The sequence below is a fragment of the Phodopus roborovskii genome, unplaced genomic scaffold, assembly GCF_943737965.1.
Source record: "Phodopus roborovskii unplaced genomic scaffold, PHOROB, whole genome shotgun sequence".
Taxonomy (NCBI): Eukaryota; Metazoa; Chordata; class Mammalia; order Rodentia; family Cricetidae; genus Phodopus; species Phodopus roborovskii.
In genome coordinates, this window is record NW_026126480.1 from 52,551,869 (window position 1) to 52,571,797 (window position 19,929).

The 19,929-nt window shown below is 47.8% G+C and overlaps 1 protein-coding gene across 1 annotated transcript in view; it reads left to right on the plus strand.

The window, feature by feature from the left end:
• Cpt1a (carnitine palmitoyltransferase 1A) overlaps window positions 1-19,929 on the plus strand; it is a 55,711-nt gene that overhangs the window by 15,935 nt on the left and 19,847 nt on the right. Inside the window, exons 2-8 of the mRNA XM_051193506.1 lie at window positions 4,408-4,561; window positions 6,458-6,597; window positions 10,880-11,051; window positions 12,721-12,822; window positions 15,859-15,996; window positions 18,438-18,515; window positions 19,506-19,613. Of these exons, the coding sequence (XP_051049463.1) occupies window positions 4,421-4,561; window positions 6,458-6,597; window positions 10,880-11,051; window positions 12,721-12,822; window positions 15,859-15,996; window positions 18,438-18,515; window positions 19,506-19,613 (879 nt within the window). The 5' untranslated portion in view covers window positions 4,408-4,420. The remainder of the gene's footprint in view (window positions 1-4,407; window positions 4,562-6,457; window positions 6,598-10,879; window positions 11,052-12,720; window positions 12,823-15,858; window positions 15,997-18,437; window positions 18,516-19,505; window positions 19,614-19,929) is intronic.

Genomic DNA, 19,929 nt, shown 5'->3' on the forward strand with positions numbered 1-19,929 from the left:
GGTCTTTGGTTACAGGGGCTGCCTTTCCATTCTCTCTGGCTGCCTGCTTGATCTTCCTGTCTCTACTTCATCTCCTGCAAAGTCTACTGTGTGGTATGCATGGATGGAGCAGATACTTCCCATCCCAGAAGGTAGGGGCACTCAGGACTTAGTACCCATGAGAGCTCTGGCACACTGAGAGGACCGCTGCATTAGATACATTAAGAGTTGCAGGGAGACCTCCGACTTGTACAGAAAGAGCCTAGCAGGAATGACCTGCGTGTGATCACTGGTCATTCCTACTTTCCCTGGCTCTCAAGGAACCTTTGCCCACCCCTCCCCATCCCAGTCCTAGGTGCCATGAAATTTCCAAGTGTGTGTGTGTGTGTATGTACGTATGTATGTATGTATGTGTGAATGTACATCATGTGAGTGCAATGCCCACAGAAACCAGAAAAGTGTATCAGATCTCCTGGAACCAGAGTTACAGGTGTATATGAGTGCTGGGACCTGAACTTGTATCTTCAGGAAAAGCAACAAACACTCTTGATCACTGAGCCATCTCTCCAGCCTCTAAGACAATATTTATAAATACCAGCCTCATTGAGGTGTGCCCTAGCTAGCTTTAAGTTAACTTGACATAGGCTAGAATCATTTGAAAGGAAAGAACCTCGATTGAGGAAATGCTTCCATAAAATCCATCTGTAAGGCATTTTCTCTTCCTTCCTTCCTTCCTTCCTTCCTTCCTTCCTTCCTTCCTTTCTTTCCCATTTTTGTTTTTCAAAACAGGGTTTCTCTGTGTAGCCTTGGCTGTCCTAGAGCTCACTCTGTAGATTAGTCCAGCCTTGAACTACCGGAGATCTGGTAAGACATTTTCTTAAATAATGGTTGCTAGGAAGAGCCCAGCCCTTGTGGGTGACATCCCTGGCTGGTGCCCATGGGTTCTGTAAGAAGATGGGCTGAGTAAGCCATGGGGAGCAAGCCAGTAAGCTGTATTTTTCCATGAAGCTCCTGCCTCTGGGATGCTACCCTGTTTGAATTCCTGTCTGAACTTTTTTTAATGATGTACTATGACATGCAAGTGTAAGCCAAATAAACCCTTTCCTTTCCAATTTGTTTGGTCATGGTGTTTCATCACAGCAATAGTAACCCTGACTAAGACAATGTATAATTCATATAAGCAATTCACCAATCTAAAGCCTGTATTTTGGAGAATTTTAATTTATTCACAACAATATGCTCCTATCTATTGTTTTACCCAGTTTGGGAACATTTTTATCACCCCCCCCCAACAAAGAAACACTCCTTAGCCTTCATTGCCTTTCCAAGCTTTCCCAGCCCCTGCCAGTTCCAGTCTTTCTGTTTCTATAGATTTTTCTGTTTGGGACATTTTGTGTAAATGGAGTGAGATGACATTTTGACTTCTTGGACTTTGTGTTACAATCTTGGCTTTTTTTTTTTTTTTTTTTTTTTTTTTTTTTTTGGAGACAGGATCTCATGTAGCTCAGGCAGACTTTCAACCCAAGGATGGTTTCAACATTTGATCCTCCTGCCTCCCCATCTCAAGTGCTAGGATGACAGGCGTGTATGCGAGGTGAACCCTCTGCCCACTGAACCACATCCTCAGACCCTGATGTCATGGTTTCATCCACATTAGTACCACTTTCCTTCTTAGGACTGAGCCATGTTCTGGTGTGTGCATATGTCACAGTTTACCTTCATACTGCCTCCTGTGCAGGCTGTCGCCTCCTCCCCTGCTGTGAAAAACCTGGCTGTTACTATCTGTCATCAACACGGCTGCTGTGAACACATCTGTATATGTTTTAGTGTGGACTTTTTGAGTTCTCTTGGAGAGGAGTTGCTGGGTTCCATGGCTTTTACATTTTTGCTTTGTTTTGTTGAGATACGGTCTTTCTGTGTAACCCAGGCTGGCCTTGAGCCCACTGCCTCGAAGGAGTTTTATACTTAACCTTTGTGGAAAGGTCAGGCTGTCTTCTGGAATGAACTAAGCCTGTCACGTTTCTACAAGACCAGTGGGTGATGCTCCTGACTTCTCAGTGTCCTCAACAGCACCTGTCACTCACAGTTTGCATTGCAACTGTTCCTGGGGATTCCAACTGTTCCTGAGGGTGGCATGTGCTGTGATTTCCTGGTGGCTTATGGGAGCAGTCTGAGAAGCCTGTGAAGCCAACATGGAGGCTGAGACTGACCCATTAGGTCTGGCACCAGCACCTGCTTAATGGTTTGAAACATCAAGGGTGCGTTTGTGAATTGCTTATGCAGGCCCACAAAGCAGTAGGTCTGTCTGCTACCTTGAACCTGTCAGAACAAACGAGGCAACCTTGAACTCCTGATCCTCTTGCCTCTACCTTCCTGGTACTGGGTTTATAGGTTTGGCCTGGCAGGTTCTGAACATTAATCTCAGGTCACAAGACAGGGACATTTCACTCTGGAAAGGACCCCCATGATTGTCCTGAGACTAGGTTTGATTTCTGGACAAACATGGGTTCATGACTTTGGACTGAATTGACTGCAACAGTACGTTTAATCTGCTTTTAACAACCCGATTGTGGGCTGAGGAGATGATTCATTGGGGAAAATGTTTGCTGAGCAAGCTTGAGTACCTGAGTTTGAGCCCCGACATTCATGTAAAATGCTGAGAAAAGCAGCTCTGGGCCAGTAATTCCAGCTCTGGGGTTGACAGTGGTGGAAACAGGAGAATACAAGGACTCAGGGATCACTCCCCTAGTCAATCAGCACTCGACAGACTCAGTGAGAGACACACCCACCCACCCACCTCCCCTTCAAACAGTAAAGTTGAAAGCAATAGAGGAAGGTAGCAGGTGTTGAACTCATGCCTTCATGCACATATAGGAACACATGGGAACACACACATACATACAATAGAAAAGTTTACATCAAAATAGTTACCTTGCGTTTTAAAAATTCATCAGTGTGTTTATTGAGTTTGAGTTTGGTCTGTCTGTAGCCCAGCCTGGAATTCACTGTTTAGCCCAGGCTGGCTTTGAACTTGAAACAATGTGCCTGATTCACCTTTGAGGTCATATAAACGATTGGCAGGGTGGCTAGTCACAGAATCCTGTTTGAGATTGATGCCTGTGGTGGGGGGTTTCCTGTCTGTACTACCAGCCCCATGATTTCTGCAGATATGGGAAGCTTAACCTGGCTGGGACTGGCTCTGTGGTCAGCTGGGTGCCTGCCTAGTACGCCCTGCCTTCATGTCTGGCAGTGGATAAAGCAAGTGCAGGGGCTCATATCTGTAATCCCATCACTTCAGAAGTAGATGGAGGAGGATCTGAAGTTGAAGGGAATTCCAGATCTGAGCCTCCTCACCCCAACCAGAGTTGTTTCCGTGCCTCACCCAGGCTGTGTGTGTCTGAGCAAGCAAGGGTTTGTAGTTTTGCTGCTTTCTCAGGTGGGGTCTGTGCCTTCAGCACAGCCAGACCTTGTCTCTGTCATCCTGCCTGCCAGGCAGGATGTAAATACACTGGGACTTTGCTCGGGCTCTAAGTTATCTTTAATACCAGGCTGTTTTGTCCCCCTCAACCTTTTGGAGGTAAGAGCAGAGTTCAAAGTCCAGTTTCCAGCTGTGTTGCCCACCAGCAGCATCCCTGGCTGCTCGACCTAGGTGTCCTCTGTGACACTGTGGCATTTCCAACGCAGCAAGTCCACAGGTGCATTATCAGCTGCCTGTTCCCTCCACCCCAGGAAGTGACTTTGCAGAGCACTCAGTTCAAGGCTGGAGGGCCCCTTTTATCAGCATGTCCAGCCCATGGGACTCTCTGGGCCAGGGCTCTCTGCCCTCCTTTCCAGGAGGGTGTGCTGAGCTTCAGGGTCTCTTGTCTGGCACTTTTCTCCTGCACCCTAACTGCCATACAGGCATTGCTTGCTCGTTGCCTCCTCTCTATGCCACAAGAGGGAAGAGGAACCATTTCTGCCAGGGTCTAGGTCCTCACTTCACTGATACCTGGGAGGAGGAAGCCAGCAAGTATTTGTTGAATGAACAAGTGATTGACACTTGACTGGGTTTCATTCTGCAACCAGGCCAGATGAGCGCATCAGATCTCTTGGAGCTAGAGTAACAGAATCTAGTGGGCTGCTTGACTTGGGTTCTGGGAATGGAACTCCAGTCTTCTGCAAGAGCCAAGAGCCATCTCTCCAACCCAGTATAGTTCTATGGGATGGGCAGAGTACATGGGATAGTGGTGACACAGGCCCACACCATCACCTCAGGACTGTATGGAGCTGGACAGGTGAGGAAGTGTGGAGTGAGAGACAGCACTGTATCTGTTGGAGACGCGTGTGAGTGCTAAGTCACAGGGTTGAATTCGGAGGGCCTCCTACTGGAGGCCTTTCCTTGGTTCCTACTGTGTCAGGTTTCCCTAAGCTCTCTCTATTCCTGTCAAGGCTCCTACTCAAGATGGCAGAGGCTCATCAAGCTGTGGCCTTCCAGTTCACTGTCACCCCTGATGGCATCGACCTCCGTCTGAGCCACGAAGCCCTCAAACAGATATGCTTATCAGGACTGCATTCCTGGAAGAAGAAGTTCATCCGATTCAAGGTTGGTTGGCTGGTCATCTCTGAAGAGCTTGCTGGGATGTCTAGTGTACCTCCTTAGGTCCCGCTGAGGAAGGGATGTATCTTAGGTGGGTCTCTAAGAGAGAGCAGTGGTCTCCATATGGATGAAGGCCTATGGGGTACACTTGTATAGAATGGGCTCATAGCTCCTTATTGTTGGGTTTTAGAGATTTCTTTTAGTTAGTTTTTTTTTTATTTATTTAATGTTCATTGATACATTGCTTGCCTGTACAAGGGTATCAGAATCCCTGGGACTGGAATTATAAACAGGTGTGAGCTCCCATGTGGGTGCTAGAAATTGAATCCAGGTTCTCTAGAAGAGCAGTCTGGGCTCTTAGCTACTGAGCCACCTCTCCAGCCCCTTGGTTTTTTTTTTTTGAGCCATGATCTCTTTGCCTGGTTGTCCCGGAACTTGCTGTGTAGATCAGGTTGGCTTCAAATTCACAGCGATCTACCTGCTTCTGCCTCCCAGGTGATGGTGATGGGATTAAAGGCATGCATCACCATTGCCCAGCCTTGTTGTCTTACACTGCAGCTTAGGCTGGCCTAGAACACAACTATAGACTTGGCTGGCCTTGAACTTTCAGCTGTCCAGCTGTCCTTCTGTATCTTGTTCTTTTTTTTTCTTTTTTAAAGAAAGTGTCTAATGTAGCTCAGGTTACCCTGGAATCCTCAGCCTTTCAAGTGCTGGGGTTGTGGGCATGAGCCACATACTCAGTTCAGGGAGTTTGTTTATCAATAGTTCACTAAAATTCTGAGGCACTAAAATCTATTTCCACATATTCCAGTACAGCCCATGCCATGGTTCTCATCCATGGCCACCTGCAGTAGTGGCCTCTGCTTTTGCTTTTTTAGATTTACTTATTTTTAGTTGTATCATTTTGGAATCTGCAGTTGCAGAAAGGCATTATTGGGGTGAGTAGATATCATGCAGCAGGCACATGGAGAAAAAGACCTCCTGCAAAACATTTTGGGAAGCTGAAAATGCAGTCTTTTTCTGAGGGTGGATTTTTAAGTCTCTAAAGGGTTTTCCTCTCCTAATTTAGGGTTGGTCAGTTTGAAGAAAGATAGGATGGTTGGCTGGCCACATAAAATGCTGTGTGTGTGTGTGTGTGTGTGTGTGTGTGTGTGTGTGTGTGTGTGTAGCATGTGTGTGTCTGGTACCCAAGGAGCTCAGAAGAGAATGTTGGATCCCTTGTAACTGGAGTTACAGATGGCTGGGAGCCATCAAGTAGGTGCTGGGAAATGAACTTGGGTCCTCTGTGTGCATTCAAGTGGAGGCCTGACCTTTACGTTGGATGTCTTCCTCTATAGTTCCTCATATATTCAGATAGTCTCATTGAACCTGAGCTCACTGATTCTGGCTGGTCTAGAGTCTGGCATGTACAGTAAATAAATGTAACAAAAATCTTTAATTTAAACTTTATTTTGCTGGGTTAGGGTTATTTTTACAGCATATCCCAGTGGTGTGAGGGCTCCTGTAAACACATCTTGACTTGGAGGGCAAGGGGAATTTGGGAGCTGGGGGTCCCTGAGTGCCAGTTAGTGACAGACTGGGGTGGGACCTCACGGTGCCCAGGCTGTTAGTCACCATATGGGGACATATATGTTAAGTCAGGCCTAGTGTTTTTGCTGACCCAGAGTCCCTCTTGGGGACTCTCCCAGAGTGCATTTGGACTCAGAAGTTGGGAAAGAAGAGACTGCAGGAAGGTGAGGCTCCAGGAAGAGTCTCAGCTACTGGACGTTGGTTCTTGGTGGCCTTCATGCCACACCTCCTCCCTACTGCCTGCTGTCCCAGTTCCCTGTTGCCACAGGGCTATTGTAGGGCAGTGATTGTGGCCTTGCAAGGATACTGCTTACAGCTGGTGTGTCTTTCCAGAATGGCATCATCACTGGTGTGTTCCCGGCAAGTCCCTCCAGCTGGCTTATCGTGGTGGTGGGTGTGATATCATCCATGCATGCTAAAGTGGACCCCTCCCTGGGCATGATCGCCAGGATCAATCAGACCCTGGACACCACGTGAGTGAACCCCCCCACCCAATCTTGGTAGAAGATGATAATACCTTATCGACTGTCCTTGCTTTAGACTCTCCATGGGCCATTACTGCCGTTCCACATGGGTCCTCTTCACTCACTTTCCTGACCTGGTATTCAAGTCCCTTGGAAATCCGTAGACATGGTCACTGTCCTCTGGAGAGTAGGCCAAGAATGGCAGAGGCCTGGGGTACCACCTTCCACAAGGTGTCTGTCTCCCTGAGGTCAAACTGTGGCAGTAGATGGAGCAGTGGTTAGTCAGAGAGCATCTGTGCCCCAGAAGATAGCTCCCAGTGTGGCTGTTCCTCTGGAGTTAGTTTATCCAGGGATACTTCAGCCCATAACCCCTTCAGAATGGCTTAGATCCCCCCATTGTACCTTGGCTTTGAGTTTTAGTTTATTCTGGGAACTTGAAAGTAGTTGTCATCCTGTTTAGAGACAAGGCCTGGCCAGCTTCTGACTTCTCCTACCTTTTTAAATTTTTGTTTAAAGACAGTGTCTCACAGTGTAGCTTCAGCTGACCTGACTATGTAGGCCAGGCTGGCTTCGAACTCACAGAGATACACCCGCCTTTGTTCCCCAAGTACTGGGATTAAAAGTGTGACACACCACACCCAATTTTTTTTTTTAGATTTATTAACTCATTTGTATGTATATGAGTGTGTTGCCTGCATATATGTATGTCCCATGTGTGCCTGGTGCCCTCTGAGGCCAGAGGAAGCTGTTGGATCCCCTGAAACTGGAGTGACAGGCAGTTGTGAGCTACCTCACACAGGTGCTGGGACCTGAGCTCAGGTCCTTTGCAAGAGCAACAAGTGATCTTAACCACTGAACCATCTCTCTAGTCCCATAGTACTTTTCTTTAAAAAGGGGTCCTTTGTACCTGGGGCCTCCTGCTGGATGCTGGACCTGCTCTAGAAGGTAACATGGAAGCATTCTATACACTTGTCTCCTTTTCTGGGATAGCATGAAGTCTTGGGCCTCATGCATGCTAGGTTAACTTATTGTTGAACCATGCCCTGGCCTCAAGCCACTTCTAGTGGCAGTTACTCCATGCAGCTTCTGACAAAGTCCCTGACAACCATCTAGGACAGAGGATGTTAGATCCCTTCAGTGCAGAGTGACTGGACACAGGACACCATGCCTCAGTTACCTTGTGCACTGTGACCCCTGCATTTGGACTATTTCTGAGACAGAGTCTCAAGTACCCAAGGCTGGTCTCAGCTGCTGTGTAGCGTAGGATAAACTTGAACTCTTGATGAATGTAACCCGTCTGCCTCTCCTGGGACTGCAGGCATGTTCTACCACACTGGGTTCGAACAAATTGTTTCAGAACGTCTCTAGTTGTCTTGTGCCCAGTGTCCTTCACAACATGTCCTTCAGTGGGTTTATAACCAAGGAGCAATAGTTACAAGGTCCTTGCCGTGCACTTGGCCTTGTTTTCTGGCCAGGAGTTGTGAAGAGTCAGTACAGTGTTGAAGGTTAGAGCTAAGCTCAGCTGGGAGTGTGAGTTCAGTGCCTTTGGAGGCTAGTTGAGGTTGTTGGGCCCCTTGGAGCTGAGGTTACACTCCACTACATATGCTGGGAACAAACCTTGAACTCAGGTCCTCTGGATGAGCAGCACTGACTACTGAGCCACATGTCCAGCCCAGCTCTGGGCCTTTCTGATCTTGCTTTCCTGGTTACTCAGGTGTAGAGACTGTACACTAGAAAGAGTTGCAAAAGCAAACTGATGAAACAGTGACCCCAGGGGATACACACAGCTGGAGGAGTTGATTTCTGCTGAATCAAAGAGATGCTCGGATTTGACCCAGCAGCATGGATGTGCTTAGGGCAGCTTGGGTAGGTGCTCTGAATCCTGGAAGTTGGTCTTTAATGGGCCTCCATGCCCTGCCCTCTGATTGAGACACCAAGGAGTTACAGAGAAGCCAGCCAACTCCTTAGCCTCCAGCCCTCCAGGCAGCATTGGTCATGCCTTTGTAAGCAACTGCAGGAGACCAGATAAAAATGCCTGTTCAGGCATCCTGCCAAGGGCCTTTTCTGCCCGGGGTCCTGGAACATCCAGCAGGGGCTAGGTTGTCAGCAGCAGGTGGTGGATCTGGTCACTGCAGACCAAACTCGTACTGTCCTCCTACAGGTCCTGAGCGGTGAGGGAAGCCATGCCAACAGCTTGCATGCTGCTCTGGCTGCCTGGTTGAAGGTAGCTGCAGAGCCAACAGTTTTGCTTTGCTCTTAACACAGGCTGTGCCTCAAAGCCGATTGCACATAGCCGTGCCAGCTACTAAAATCTTGTTTAATCTCAGTCTTTATAAGATTTGTTTCTTTGTCCCTTGGAATCTATTTTCGTAAACTGGGTCATCTCTGGCCCAAATTTAGAAAGGCCAAGTGAAGGGTCAGAGACCTGCAGCCTGAAGGGTTGTTCTGGAACCTTCTTCCAGTTGAGGATGGAGCTCCTGTGTCCCTAGCCTGCGGTTTTGTTTGATTAGATCTGAAAAGAAGATCAAAGAAGATAAAGACACAGCAGAATTTTGGCTTACTTCTTTATCTTATTATTTGTTTTTCTATTTTGGTTTTTAAGACAGGATCTCTCTATGTAACTCTGGATATTGTAAAACATGCTGGGTAGACCAGGCTAGCATTGTGAACTCAAAGAGATCTGCCTGCCTCTATATGAGACATCATGAATGACCACCTTGGATTGTTTCTTAAATTTTATTCTATGTGTAAGCATGTTTGGCCTACATGTGTATCTGTGTACCATAAGTGTACCTGGTTCCTTCAGAGGTCATAAGAGGGCATCAAATCCCCTGGAACTAAAGGGGTGAGCCTCTATGTCGGTGTTGGAAATTGAACCCAGGTCTTCTGGAAGAGCAGCCAATGCCCTTAATGGATGAACCATCTATCAAGTCCCTTGAATGCTGAGTTTGACCAACTGTGGGAAAATACAGTTCAGAGCATAAGTCTTTTACTTCAGAAGAAACGTGTCTCTGTCACTTACATGATGCTAATATTTTCCAAGATTAGAATTTTTATAGTTATATACGCTATTGTTTTGATCACTTGGGAACTCATTTTTTAAATAGAATATCTTTTATTCATTCCTTGACAATTTCAGACATGTCAACAGTGTATATTGATCATATCCATCCCAACTCTCCACACCCACGCTTTTATCTATTGAGTCTAAATAGTGCCTTGCTGGAGTGTCGACCCATCCAGCTGGCTTGGCCTTGGTGCACAGCCTTGGTGAGTTCTTGAATGTGTCATATGCAGGGAACAGTGTTTCTCAGCTCCTCCTCCCTGTCCTGTTGCTCTTGGATTCTTTCCACCGATTCTTCCTTGATGTCTCTTGAGCCTTGCAAAGGAGGGGGCTAGTTTTTAATTTTTGCCACTATTGTTCCATTTCTAAAACAACTAAACACCCCCCCCATAGCTGTCTTGGTTTTTGTTTCATAACCGGCAACTTTGTTTTTGTAAGTATTTAAAATCTATCTATCTATGTATGTATGTATGTATGTATGTATGTATGTATGTATGTTTTGATTTTGAGACAAGGTCTCACTGTATGTGTAGACCAGGCTGATCATGAACTCACAGAGATCCACCTGTCTCTGCCTCCAGGTGCTAGGACATTTGAGTTTCTTATGGATAAAATAATATCTAAATATATTTGAGGACTCAGGGTGTTGGTCAGGGTTTGAGCCCCTGCCTAGCATGCATGAAGCTCTGAGTTCAGTTGTGGGCACAGCAAAAACCAAGCAAACACAAACAAGGGATGTTTGAAAGGGTGGGGAAAAGCATTATAATCTGAAGAAGATGGGCCAGGTTGCCTGTGGGCAGTAGTTGACAGTCCCCACCCACTGGAAATGGTTGCCATTGTAAACAAGGCTCCTCCTACAGGGGACCTCGCCACTGTTCAGGATTTCTTGGGTCACTAGTGGTCTCTTGCTTCTTCCTTGGGGATGGAAGGCTTACTCTGGTGCTCAGGCTGGTCTCTGGCCTCTGTCTCCAGAGTTCCGGGACAAGAGGCCACACTGCTGCACCCAGCCAAGGCTGGCCCATTTTGAGAGGGATAGAGAATCAAACACCAGGAGAGTTGGTGGGTCACTCAGGCTTCCTTCTCTAATGAACCCAGCTCTGCTTTGGCGTGCTGCAGCCTACTCTCTCCTTTCCCTGGGAAGGCACTTGGTCCCAGTGCTTGGTGGCAGTCGCTGTGGCCACCTCCCCACAATGACACCTGAGCTACTTGTCTGGTCCACCCCTACAGTGGCCACATGTCAAGCCAGACGAAGAACATCGTGAGTGGCATCCTCTTCGGCACTGGGCTCTGGGTAGCAGTCATCATGACCATGCGCTACTCACTGAAGGTGCTGCTCTCCTACCATGGCTGGATGTTCGCAGAGCATGGCAAAATGAGCCGAAGCACCAGGATCTGGATGGTAACTACCTGTCCTGAGCTAGGGGACCTGCTGTGCTGACATCATTAGAGGAGGACCCTTGACTTGTTAGACTTCTTCTCCTTTGCCCCTTGGTGTGTGACCTGTCCCCAACCTCTGGCAATGGGAGAGCTGTGGCTCACCTTGACACTCACATGGAACCAAGGGCTGCTTGCTAATGGTTTCTGGGAATTCAGCCATCTCTCTGTTCATCTCTGTTCAGTGTGTAGCTCAGGCTGGATACCGAGCCTAAGTGCCACCCACCAGGTCTTGGTAGCCTTGGGGCCACTTTGCAGTCAGACACTTTTGCTGGCCAGATCCCATGGCTTATCCTGACCCTTCAGTGCTCTCCATTCACCCTGACCCTGAGGCCAAACACCCTCGTTTAAGGAAAAGGGCTTTGCCATATGCACAAGTGTTGTCAAGTCAACTAATTGTGGAGATTTTTTGTTTGTCTATTGTTTTTGGTTTTGAGAGGAGGTCATATGTCACCCTGGCTGGCCTTGAATTCACTATGTAGCCAAGGATGACCTTGGGTTTCTGGTTCTTCTGCCTCCAACTCAGGCATGCACCACCATGTCTGGTTTTTATGAGATGCAGGTGATCAAACCCGAGCTTCCATGCATAGCTTAGTTTGGTGAGTTGTCTGCCCACTGAGCTATATCCAAAGTCCCAGCCACTTGTTTTTATAAGCTCGGTTTTCTGGGGTGAGGGTGGAGGGTGACCATCCAAAGTGGAGATCTCTCCTGGGGCCTCCCTCCACTGTGTGGCTGTCACATGTGCCCCCCATAAGACATGTGTCATATGGTCACCACTCTCTGCTTCTGCTCTTGAGTTCTGTTTCTCATAAAGAAACTGATTTGCTGCTCCCAAGGTTTGTAAATGATTTCAATGAAGCTGGTCCTGGTGAAACTGTCTTTTGAATTGCTTCTCTCTAGGGATCCTTCTTGGTGCATGGGAGGAGTGGGCCAGCTTGTCCTTGCCCTACAGGCCAGCACACACCCACCATTCCCACTTGTGATCTTTTCCTTCAGGGTTCCCTTGCTACCCACCACACACCCTACTCTATCCCAAACCAGCTTCCCCCTTGTCTGTGAATATTTTAGTGTAGAGTAGCAGAACTTAAGACCTAGGTTTCCCACAGGCTTCACAGCCCTCATAGCTGATGTTGAGCTGGGTCCCAGCGCTCCTGTGTACTAAGAATCATTGCTACCCACACCTTGAACCCTTAGAGTTGCCCTGGATTCTGTCAGCTGCCTTCTATACCTGGCCTGCATCAGCCTTCCTAGAGGCTGTGGGAGGTGCTTCCCTGTTATTTGGCCTGATGGGCAGGGACACACTGCCACCCCTGGGGGTGGCTTGAGAGCTAGGCACCTCAGCTGACCTAACTCCCTATATCCAGAGTCTGCAGCAGCCTCAAACCAACAATCTTCCAGGAGGAGGCCATCAGCCCAACTGCAGAAGTTGTCGGCTCCAGGGTTCCTGGCCAGGGGGACAGTGAGCAGCCACAGCTGAACCTCCGTCAGCCTTGGTTTTTGTTCAGCCCAGTTTTTATCTGATGGTAGGGCAGGGAATGGCCCCACCATAAGCACTAAGCAGGTCATGTGTAGGTGAACCCCGGCTTTGGCTCTTTAACATGGCCTCATCTTTGAAATGTGACTTGTGTCTTCAGGCTATGGTCAAGGTCTTCTCAGGCCGAAAGCCCATGCTGTACAGTTTCCAGACATCTCTGCCGCGCCTGCCTGTCCCAGCCGTCAAAGACACTGTGAACAGGGTAGGTGTGACTCATCCTCGTGCTGAGATGCCTATGTCCTTTGGATCGATATGTCTAATTGTTACTGTAAATGACAGTTCCCTTCTCTTTATTAGTGCTCAGCAGCCTCTCCTGTAGGGTTTGTATAACAACGCCACCCCACCTCAGAGTTCTTGCACTGGGTGGGCGAGTACTCTGCCATTGTGCTACATCTGCAGCCCTTTGATATATATAGTTTGTACATACGAGATCTTGCTAGGTAACCCACACTGACCTTGAACTCTTAAATTTTCTTTTGATTTTTTTTTCTTTATGTGTATGAGTGTTTAACTTTGTGTAGATGTGTATGTACACTGTCTGTATGCAGTGCCCACCATATGCATGCAGTGCTTGAGGAGACCAAAAGAGGGGGTTGGATCCCCTGGAACTTGAGTTACAAACAGTTCTAAGCCACCAAGTGGGTGCTGGCAATAGAACCCAGGTCCTCTGCAAGTGCAGCCAGTGCTCCTAACTGCTGAGCCATCCCTCCAGCCCCATGACCTTGAGCTCTTGATGTTCTTGCCTTAGCTTCCTGGTGCTGGGATGATAAATATGTTTTATCATACATGGCTTAATGGTTTTCTCTAGTGCATTAACTGAATCTTCCGTGTTTAAAGGTGCCATATTCCACCTATTGGGGAATGTTTACTTTTTAATGGCTTTATTGAAATACAGTTTAGCACTGTATGATTCCCTCATTTAATGTACATGGCTCAGGAATTTGAGTGCATCCATTAGTTTAAACTGTGGCAAATACATATAAAACCCACATTTATTATTTTTTTAAGGCTGGGAGGGGGAGTGAGGAGATGGTTCGGTCAGTAAAATGCTTGCCTTGCAAGCACGAAGTCCTGAATTTGATTCATCAGAGCCCATATAAAAATACCAGCTTTGTGACACATATTTGTAATCCCCATATTGGGGAATAGAGACAGGAGGATCCCTGAGGCTCACTGCCCAGTGAGACGAGCCTGATTACTAAACTCTAGGCTGAAAGACCCACTTCCAAGGGGTGGATGGTGTTTGTAAGGATGGCACCTGAGGGCCTGTGTCTCCAAATGCCACCATACATGTATGTATCCATGCATATGCTTGCACATGTGCTCTTGTGTGTGCACACACACATGGGTGTAAGCATTTTAACTTGTTTTCAAGTGTAAGCTCATTAGCACTAATTATATCTAAGGCATTGTGCAATTGTGACCACCATGGATTGTCAGGCATTTTATGGCCTCAAGCAGAAGCCGTAGCCATTAGGCAATAACTCCCACACTCCCTGCTGCAGGTCTGCCAACCTCTGTTCCACTTTCTGTTCTAGCTGTGCCCAGTCAGGGAATATGACATGAATGGAGTTATGTAATATGTGACTCCTGTGGGTTTCCACACACACACTAGCATTTGTTTTTCTTTGAGGCAGCATCTTACTATAGTCCAGACTAGCTTCACAAAGCTGGATGATTTTAAGATTCATCCCTGTCCCAGCGTGGCTAGGCTTCTTCCCTTTTTTGTGGCTGATAACACTCATCGGGTGGGTAGAGACCATGTGGGCTGTGTTTTAATTATCGAATTTGGGAATGTGCATGCAAAGTGTTTTTATCTGGGTTCCTGTTGCTGCTTCTTGATGGCAGGTGTGTACAGGTGGGATTTCGTGGCTCTGTGCTGAGCCTGATCTGCTGTAAAATGGCCGCACTTTGGTGTGTTCCGGCCTGCAGTTCGGGAGGGCACCCACGCTTTCATGCCTTCTGCCCACTTTCCAGAACTGTAAATGGAAAACATCTTGACTTCAGGGGAATTCCAGCTTCCTGCCTGCTATGGTGCAATGCTCACCCCAGAGTGTACAGAGCCCTCCTTCCCCTTTTGAGACAGGATCTCACATTGCTCAGACTAGTCTTGAACTCCCTAGATTTCCCAACGCAGCTGAGGATGACCTTGAACGTCTGATTCTCTTGCCTCCACCACCTGAGTGCTAGGATTGCAGGCTAATCCTACTACTCTCAGTTTTATGTAGTGCTGGGGATCGAATCCAGGGCTTTTTGTGAGCTAGGCAAGTCATCTGCTAGCAGAGCGCCAGGAGAATGCAAGCTTTCTGTTTCATCAGTGAAGAAAGCCTCAGATAGTAGTGGCCAAGGAGTGACACTGCCCCTGTTTGTGCAAAGCAGTCCTAGAGAACACTGCTGTCCCGGGCTGGTGTTTGTTTATTTGTTTTTGTTTTGAGACAGGATCTCACTATGTAACCTTGATTAGTCCAGAATTTTCCATGTAGCCCAGGCTAGCCTCCTCTACCTCCTACGTGTTAGGATTACAGGTAGTGTTCATCACACCCAACTCCAGACCTGGTTTTGTTTCTGACAAATTAGATTTGACTGCAGCTCTGCTTCCTGGAACTCACTCAGATACAGGTGGGAGCTTAGTCAGGCATGGGCCACATGCCTGTCATCCTAGCACTTGGAAGATGGAGGGAGGCGAAGGATCAAGAGTTCAAGGCCAGCTTCAGCTGCACAGTGAGTTTGAGTCCAAATTAAGATATAACGTGAGACCCTGTCTTTAAAAAGATGTGACCCTGTCTTAAAAAAAGGAAAAAGTTTGTGTGTGAAATATCCCTGTGTTTTACTTCCAAACATGTTCAAGGTGTGCATCTGTCAGTCTGCCTGAACTGAGTATCTAAACCCTAGAACCATGGCCCTGTCCTGCTTTGCCTGGGCACCTGCCTGATGCTCACTAGGCTTTCTGGGATGTCACACCCATCTCAGGTCGCCATATCTCAGGTCATATTGAAATAACAGCCAAATAGTGGTTAAGAGATGTCTTGATACCTCCTCCATGAGGAAGCAGTGACCTTGATTAGCACTCATCTGCCACAGTGTTCAGCCCTGCAGGGGTTTTCTTGTCTTTAGAGAGGGCAGACCAACCTAGGGAAGCTTTCCCAACTTTCTCTACATGGTCTGACTTTTCTGAGCTGTGTGAAGTGGTCCATGGCTCAGGGGGGTGTTCTAACTCAGCCCACATTTCTCACTGCAGTACTTGGAATCTGTGAGGCCACTGATGAAGGAAGGAGACTTCCAACGCATGACAGCACTGGCCCAGGATTTTGCTGTCAATCTCGGACCCAGATTGCAGTGGTATTTGAAGCTGAAATCTTGGTGGGCCACAAATTATGTAAGTATTTCTGCACATGAATCTTTTCTCATAGCTCTTTTCACAATGAGATATTTTGGTGTGGTAGTTCCCATTTGGGCTCACAGAATTCTAACTGTAGCTGAGGGCAGCCAGACTCATCCCTGAGAACTGTGTGCAGAGCCTCTCCCTCATGCAGAGGGTCCTCGGTAGCTGTTGCACCCCACTCAGGACAGGGAGCTGCTGTGCACATGAGCCTGTAGTCCTCACCTGGCAGGTCACTAAATGCTGTTCCTCCTGTGGTGGCCCAGCCACCTCACCTCCCTCTCTGGTACCATTTGCATCCAAGAGTATCCCCTCTGAGTTCCTGGTCAGGGTTCAGATGATGCTGACAGGGGCTATCTGTGCTGGGAACAGCTAAGCTTCTGCCTGTGGTGTTGGGCAGGGCAAGAGGGCATGTTGGGGGTGTGAAACCAAGAGGGGGAGTCCAGATGTAAGGAATAACTTGCATGGAAGGTAAGGGATTGAAAATAGCCTATAGTGAGCCAGACACAGTGGTACATGCCTGTAACCCCAGCACTTAGAAGGCAGAGGCAGGAGGACTCAAGACTATTCAGGACCACATAGTGAGACCTTATCTCAGGAAAAGCTCTTACATTTAAAAAAGTGTTTACTTTTATTTATGTATATGTGCCTAGGTGAGCTTGTATGTATTACACACACGTAGGTGCTAATGGAAACTAGAGAGCACTGGATCCCCTGGAACTGGGGTTTTAGGTAGTTATGAACTGCCCAGCATGGATTCTGGGAGCCAAATGTGGGTCTTCTATAAGAGCAGAATGTACTGTTAACTACTGAGCCTTCTCTCTAGTCCCTCAAACAGAAAAAAAATTCTAAGGGCGGGGAAGGAGGCTCAGTTGGCAGAGTCCTTGCCTATTGTGTTCAATGCCCTGGGTTCAATCCCTGCACTGCGGCTGTGTTGGTGTCTCACACTTGTATTCCCAGGGCTTGGGAGATAGAGGCAGGGAGATCAAAGTTTAAGGTCATCTGAGGTTATATAGAGCTCAAGGTGATCCTGGAACACATGAGACCACTTCAAAAAAACAAAACAAGGGACTACAGAGATGGCTCAGCAGTTAAGAGCGCTTGTAATTCATGCAGAGGACCTGGCTGTAATTCCTAGCACACTGGTGGCTCACAATCATCTCTAACTCCAGTGCCAGGGGTTCCAATGTCCTCTCCTGACCTCAGTAAGTACCAGGCACACACATGGTGCACAGACACATATGCATGCAAAACACACATGAAAAATTGCCTGGGCCAGGCAGTGGTGGCGCATGTCTTTAATCCCAGCACTTGGGAGGCAGAGACAGGAGGATCTCTGAGTTGGAGGCCAGCCTGGTCTACAGAGCAAGTTTCAGAACAGTCAGAACTGTTTGTTATACAGAGAAACCCTGTCTCAAAACAACAACAACAAAATTGGCTGGACATGGTAGGTAGCACATGCCTTTAGCCTCAGCACTTGGGAGACAGGGACAGGTAGATTTCCAAGTTCAAGGCCAACCAGGATAACCAGGGATACACAGAGACACAGAGCTACAAGAGAAATCCTGTCTCAAAAAAAAAAAAAAAAAAAAAAAAAAAAAGAAAAGAAAAAAGAAAAAGAAAGTTAAAAGGATCAGACAGACTCAGCAGAGTCACAGTACCACACATAGGCACTGTGCCTGGGAGTCCACAAGACCTTCAGGCCATGAGGGACTGTCATGTTCTGGTTTTACTCACAGGCCAATTGGACCACTGTGCACCTAGACCCTTTCCCAGGTATGCCTCTCAACACAATGCTCAAACCAGCACAGGTGGTGAATGGGCAGCGTCTGAGTGGCTAGGGCAGCTTGCTGGTTAGCATCTCAAAGGTAACTCTGGAGAGTAAAGACAATACATGTAGCCTCTGGAGCACACAGGCATCAGGAAGAGGAAGAGATTTGGAGTCATCTGTGTTATTTTTTTCTGCAGTGCAGGGGATGGGACCCAAGGCCCAGCAAATATCAGGCAAGCACATGGCACTGTACCCACTCTCAGCCAGGGCACTTTGGCAGGTACTCTTTTTTGGAGACATGGTCTCATGTGGCTCCCAGGCTAGCCTCAAACTTGCTATAACCTGGAACTCCTGATGCCTCTGCCTGTGTGTGCACCACTGTACAGTTTTGTGCCCAGTTCTATGCAGTGCTAGAGATCAAACATCCTAGCAGCTTAACTACATCCCCAGCCCTGACTTTTTTTTAAGTGACTGTGAAATGATGATCTCCCTTTAAGATTAGTGTGTTTCTCAACTCCTTATGTCTATGTCTTGGAGCTTTGTCTTGGAGCCTGTCGTATGCTAGAATCTTCTAGAAAGTTTGTGCACCTCTGGAGCAGGCTGGTCCTGGGAAGGCAACTGCATGGCTGCTGCCCAGCACTCTATCTTGTTTGTGTTTGCATTGTAGGTGAGTGACTGGTGGGAGGAATATATCTACCTGCGGGGCCGAGGGCCGCTCATGGTCAACAGCAACTACTACGCCATGGTGAGTTGGTCTTCCATTACCACTGCAGGCAAGGTGCAGTCATCATGCTGGATAGCCCTGCTAGCTGCCTGGGAAAGCTTGGGGTGGGCTCCTTTCCCCTAGCTCTTGCTTCTGTTGTCCATGACTTCTGTTGCTATGAAGATCCCGCCTGGGGCCCATGTGTTAGATCCCCCTGTGTCTATGGGGTCCCTGCCCTCCACCCAACAGCACAAACACCTTTGTATTGCAAAGCACATTCATGGCAAACAGCAGTTGCTTAGTAAGCCCAGGCTGGTCTAGAACCCGTGGTAGAAAAGGTGTCTACCATCATGCCCAGAAAACTCCTGCTGTCATTTAATAGCCCAAGAACAGATGGAGGCTAGGGTTGTAATAGAGCAATGACAAATTTAGAGCCTGTTGTGGATCATGCCTGTCAGGCCAGCACTGGGGAATTGGATAGGGAGATCAGGAGTTCCAGGTCATCCTTGGCTACATGGGGAATTCAAGGCCCTCCTTGGGGCCAAAGAGATGGCAGTTTAAGAGCACTTGCTACTCTTCCAAAGGATGCAAGTTTGGTTCCCAGTATACATGTCAGGTGGTTCAGAACCATCTGTAACTCCAGTTGCAGGGGATCTGATGCTCCTCTTCTGGTCTCTAGGCACCTACACACACATGTACACAATCATACACACATAAGAAAAAGCAAGTCCAATCTTCCAGAAACCACAAATGGACCTAAAACAATAACAACTGTCCAAATGCAGGAAATCGGATATCAGTTTGTTCAGGTCTGAAGTCAGGCATAGTGATATATGCCTTTAATCCTAGCTCTCAGGAACCTGAGCGAATAACATAACCTGGTCCCAAAGAACCAGAACCTGAAACAAACAGAAAAAGCAGTTGTAACTGAGCAGAGCTGTAGGAACACCTTGGTGTCCTGGAGGGAGGGCCTCCACTCTGTGTACAAATCACCATGCCATCCCTGTGAGCACTGCTGTCACCCCGTCGCAGGAGATGCTGTACATCACTCCCACCCACATCCAGGCGGCAAGAGCCGGCAACACTATCCACGCCATGCTGCTGTATCGTCGCAAGTTGGACCGTGAGGAACTCAAACCCGTATGTAAACTTTCCTTTAAAACATTCTTTTGGGAGGCTAGAGAGATGGCTCAGGTGATAAGGCGCAGGAGGATCTAGCAGTGACACCCAGCCAGACACACTGCTGCACGGTTTGAATAATGGCACTGGGGACTAGAGACAGGCAAATGGCTGGGGCTCACTAACAGGCCTAATCAGTGAGCTCAGGTTCAGCGAGAGACTTTGTGAGGGCCAAGCACATGTTCTCATTTCCTGGGGGAAGAGAGAACCTTCTCCTGCATGTGTATGTGACATGCTGGCGAACTAAGAGCCATTTCTTTCATAACCTCGAGTGGCT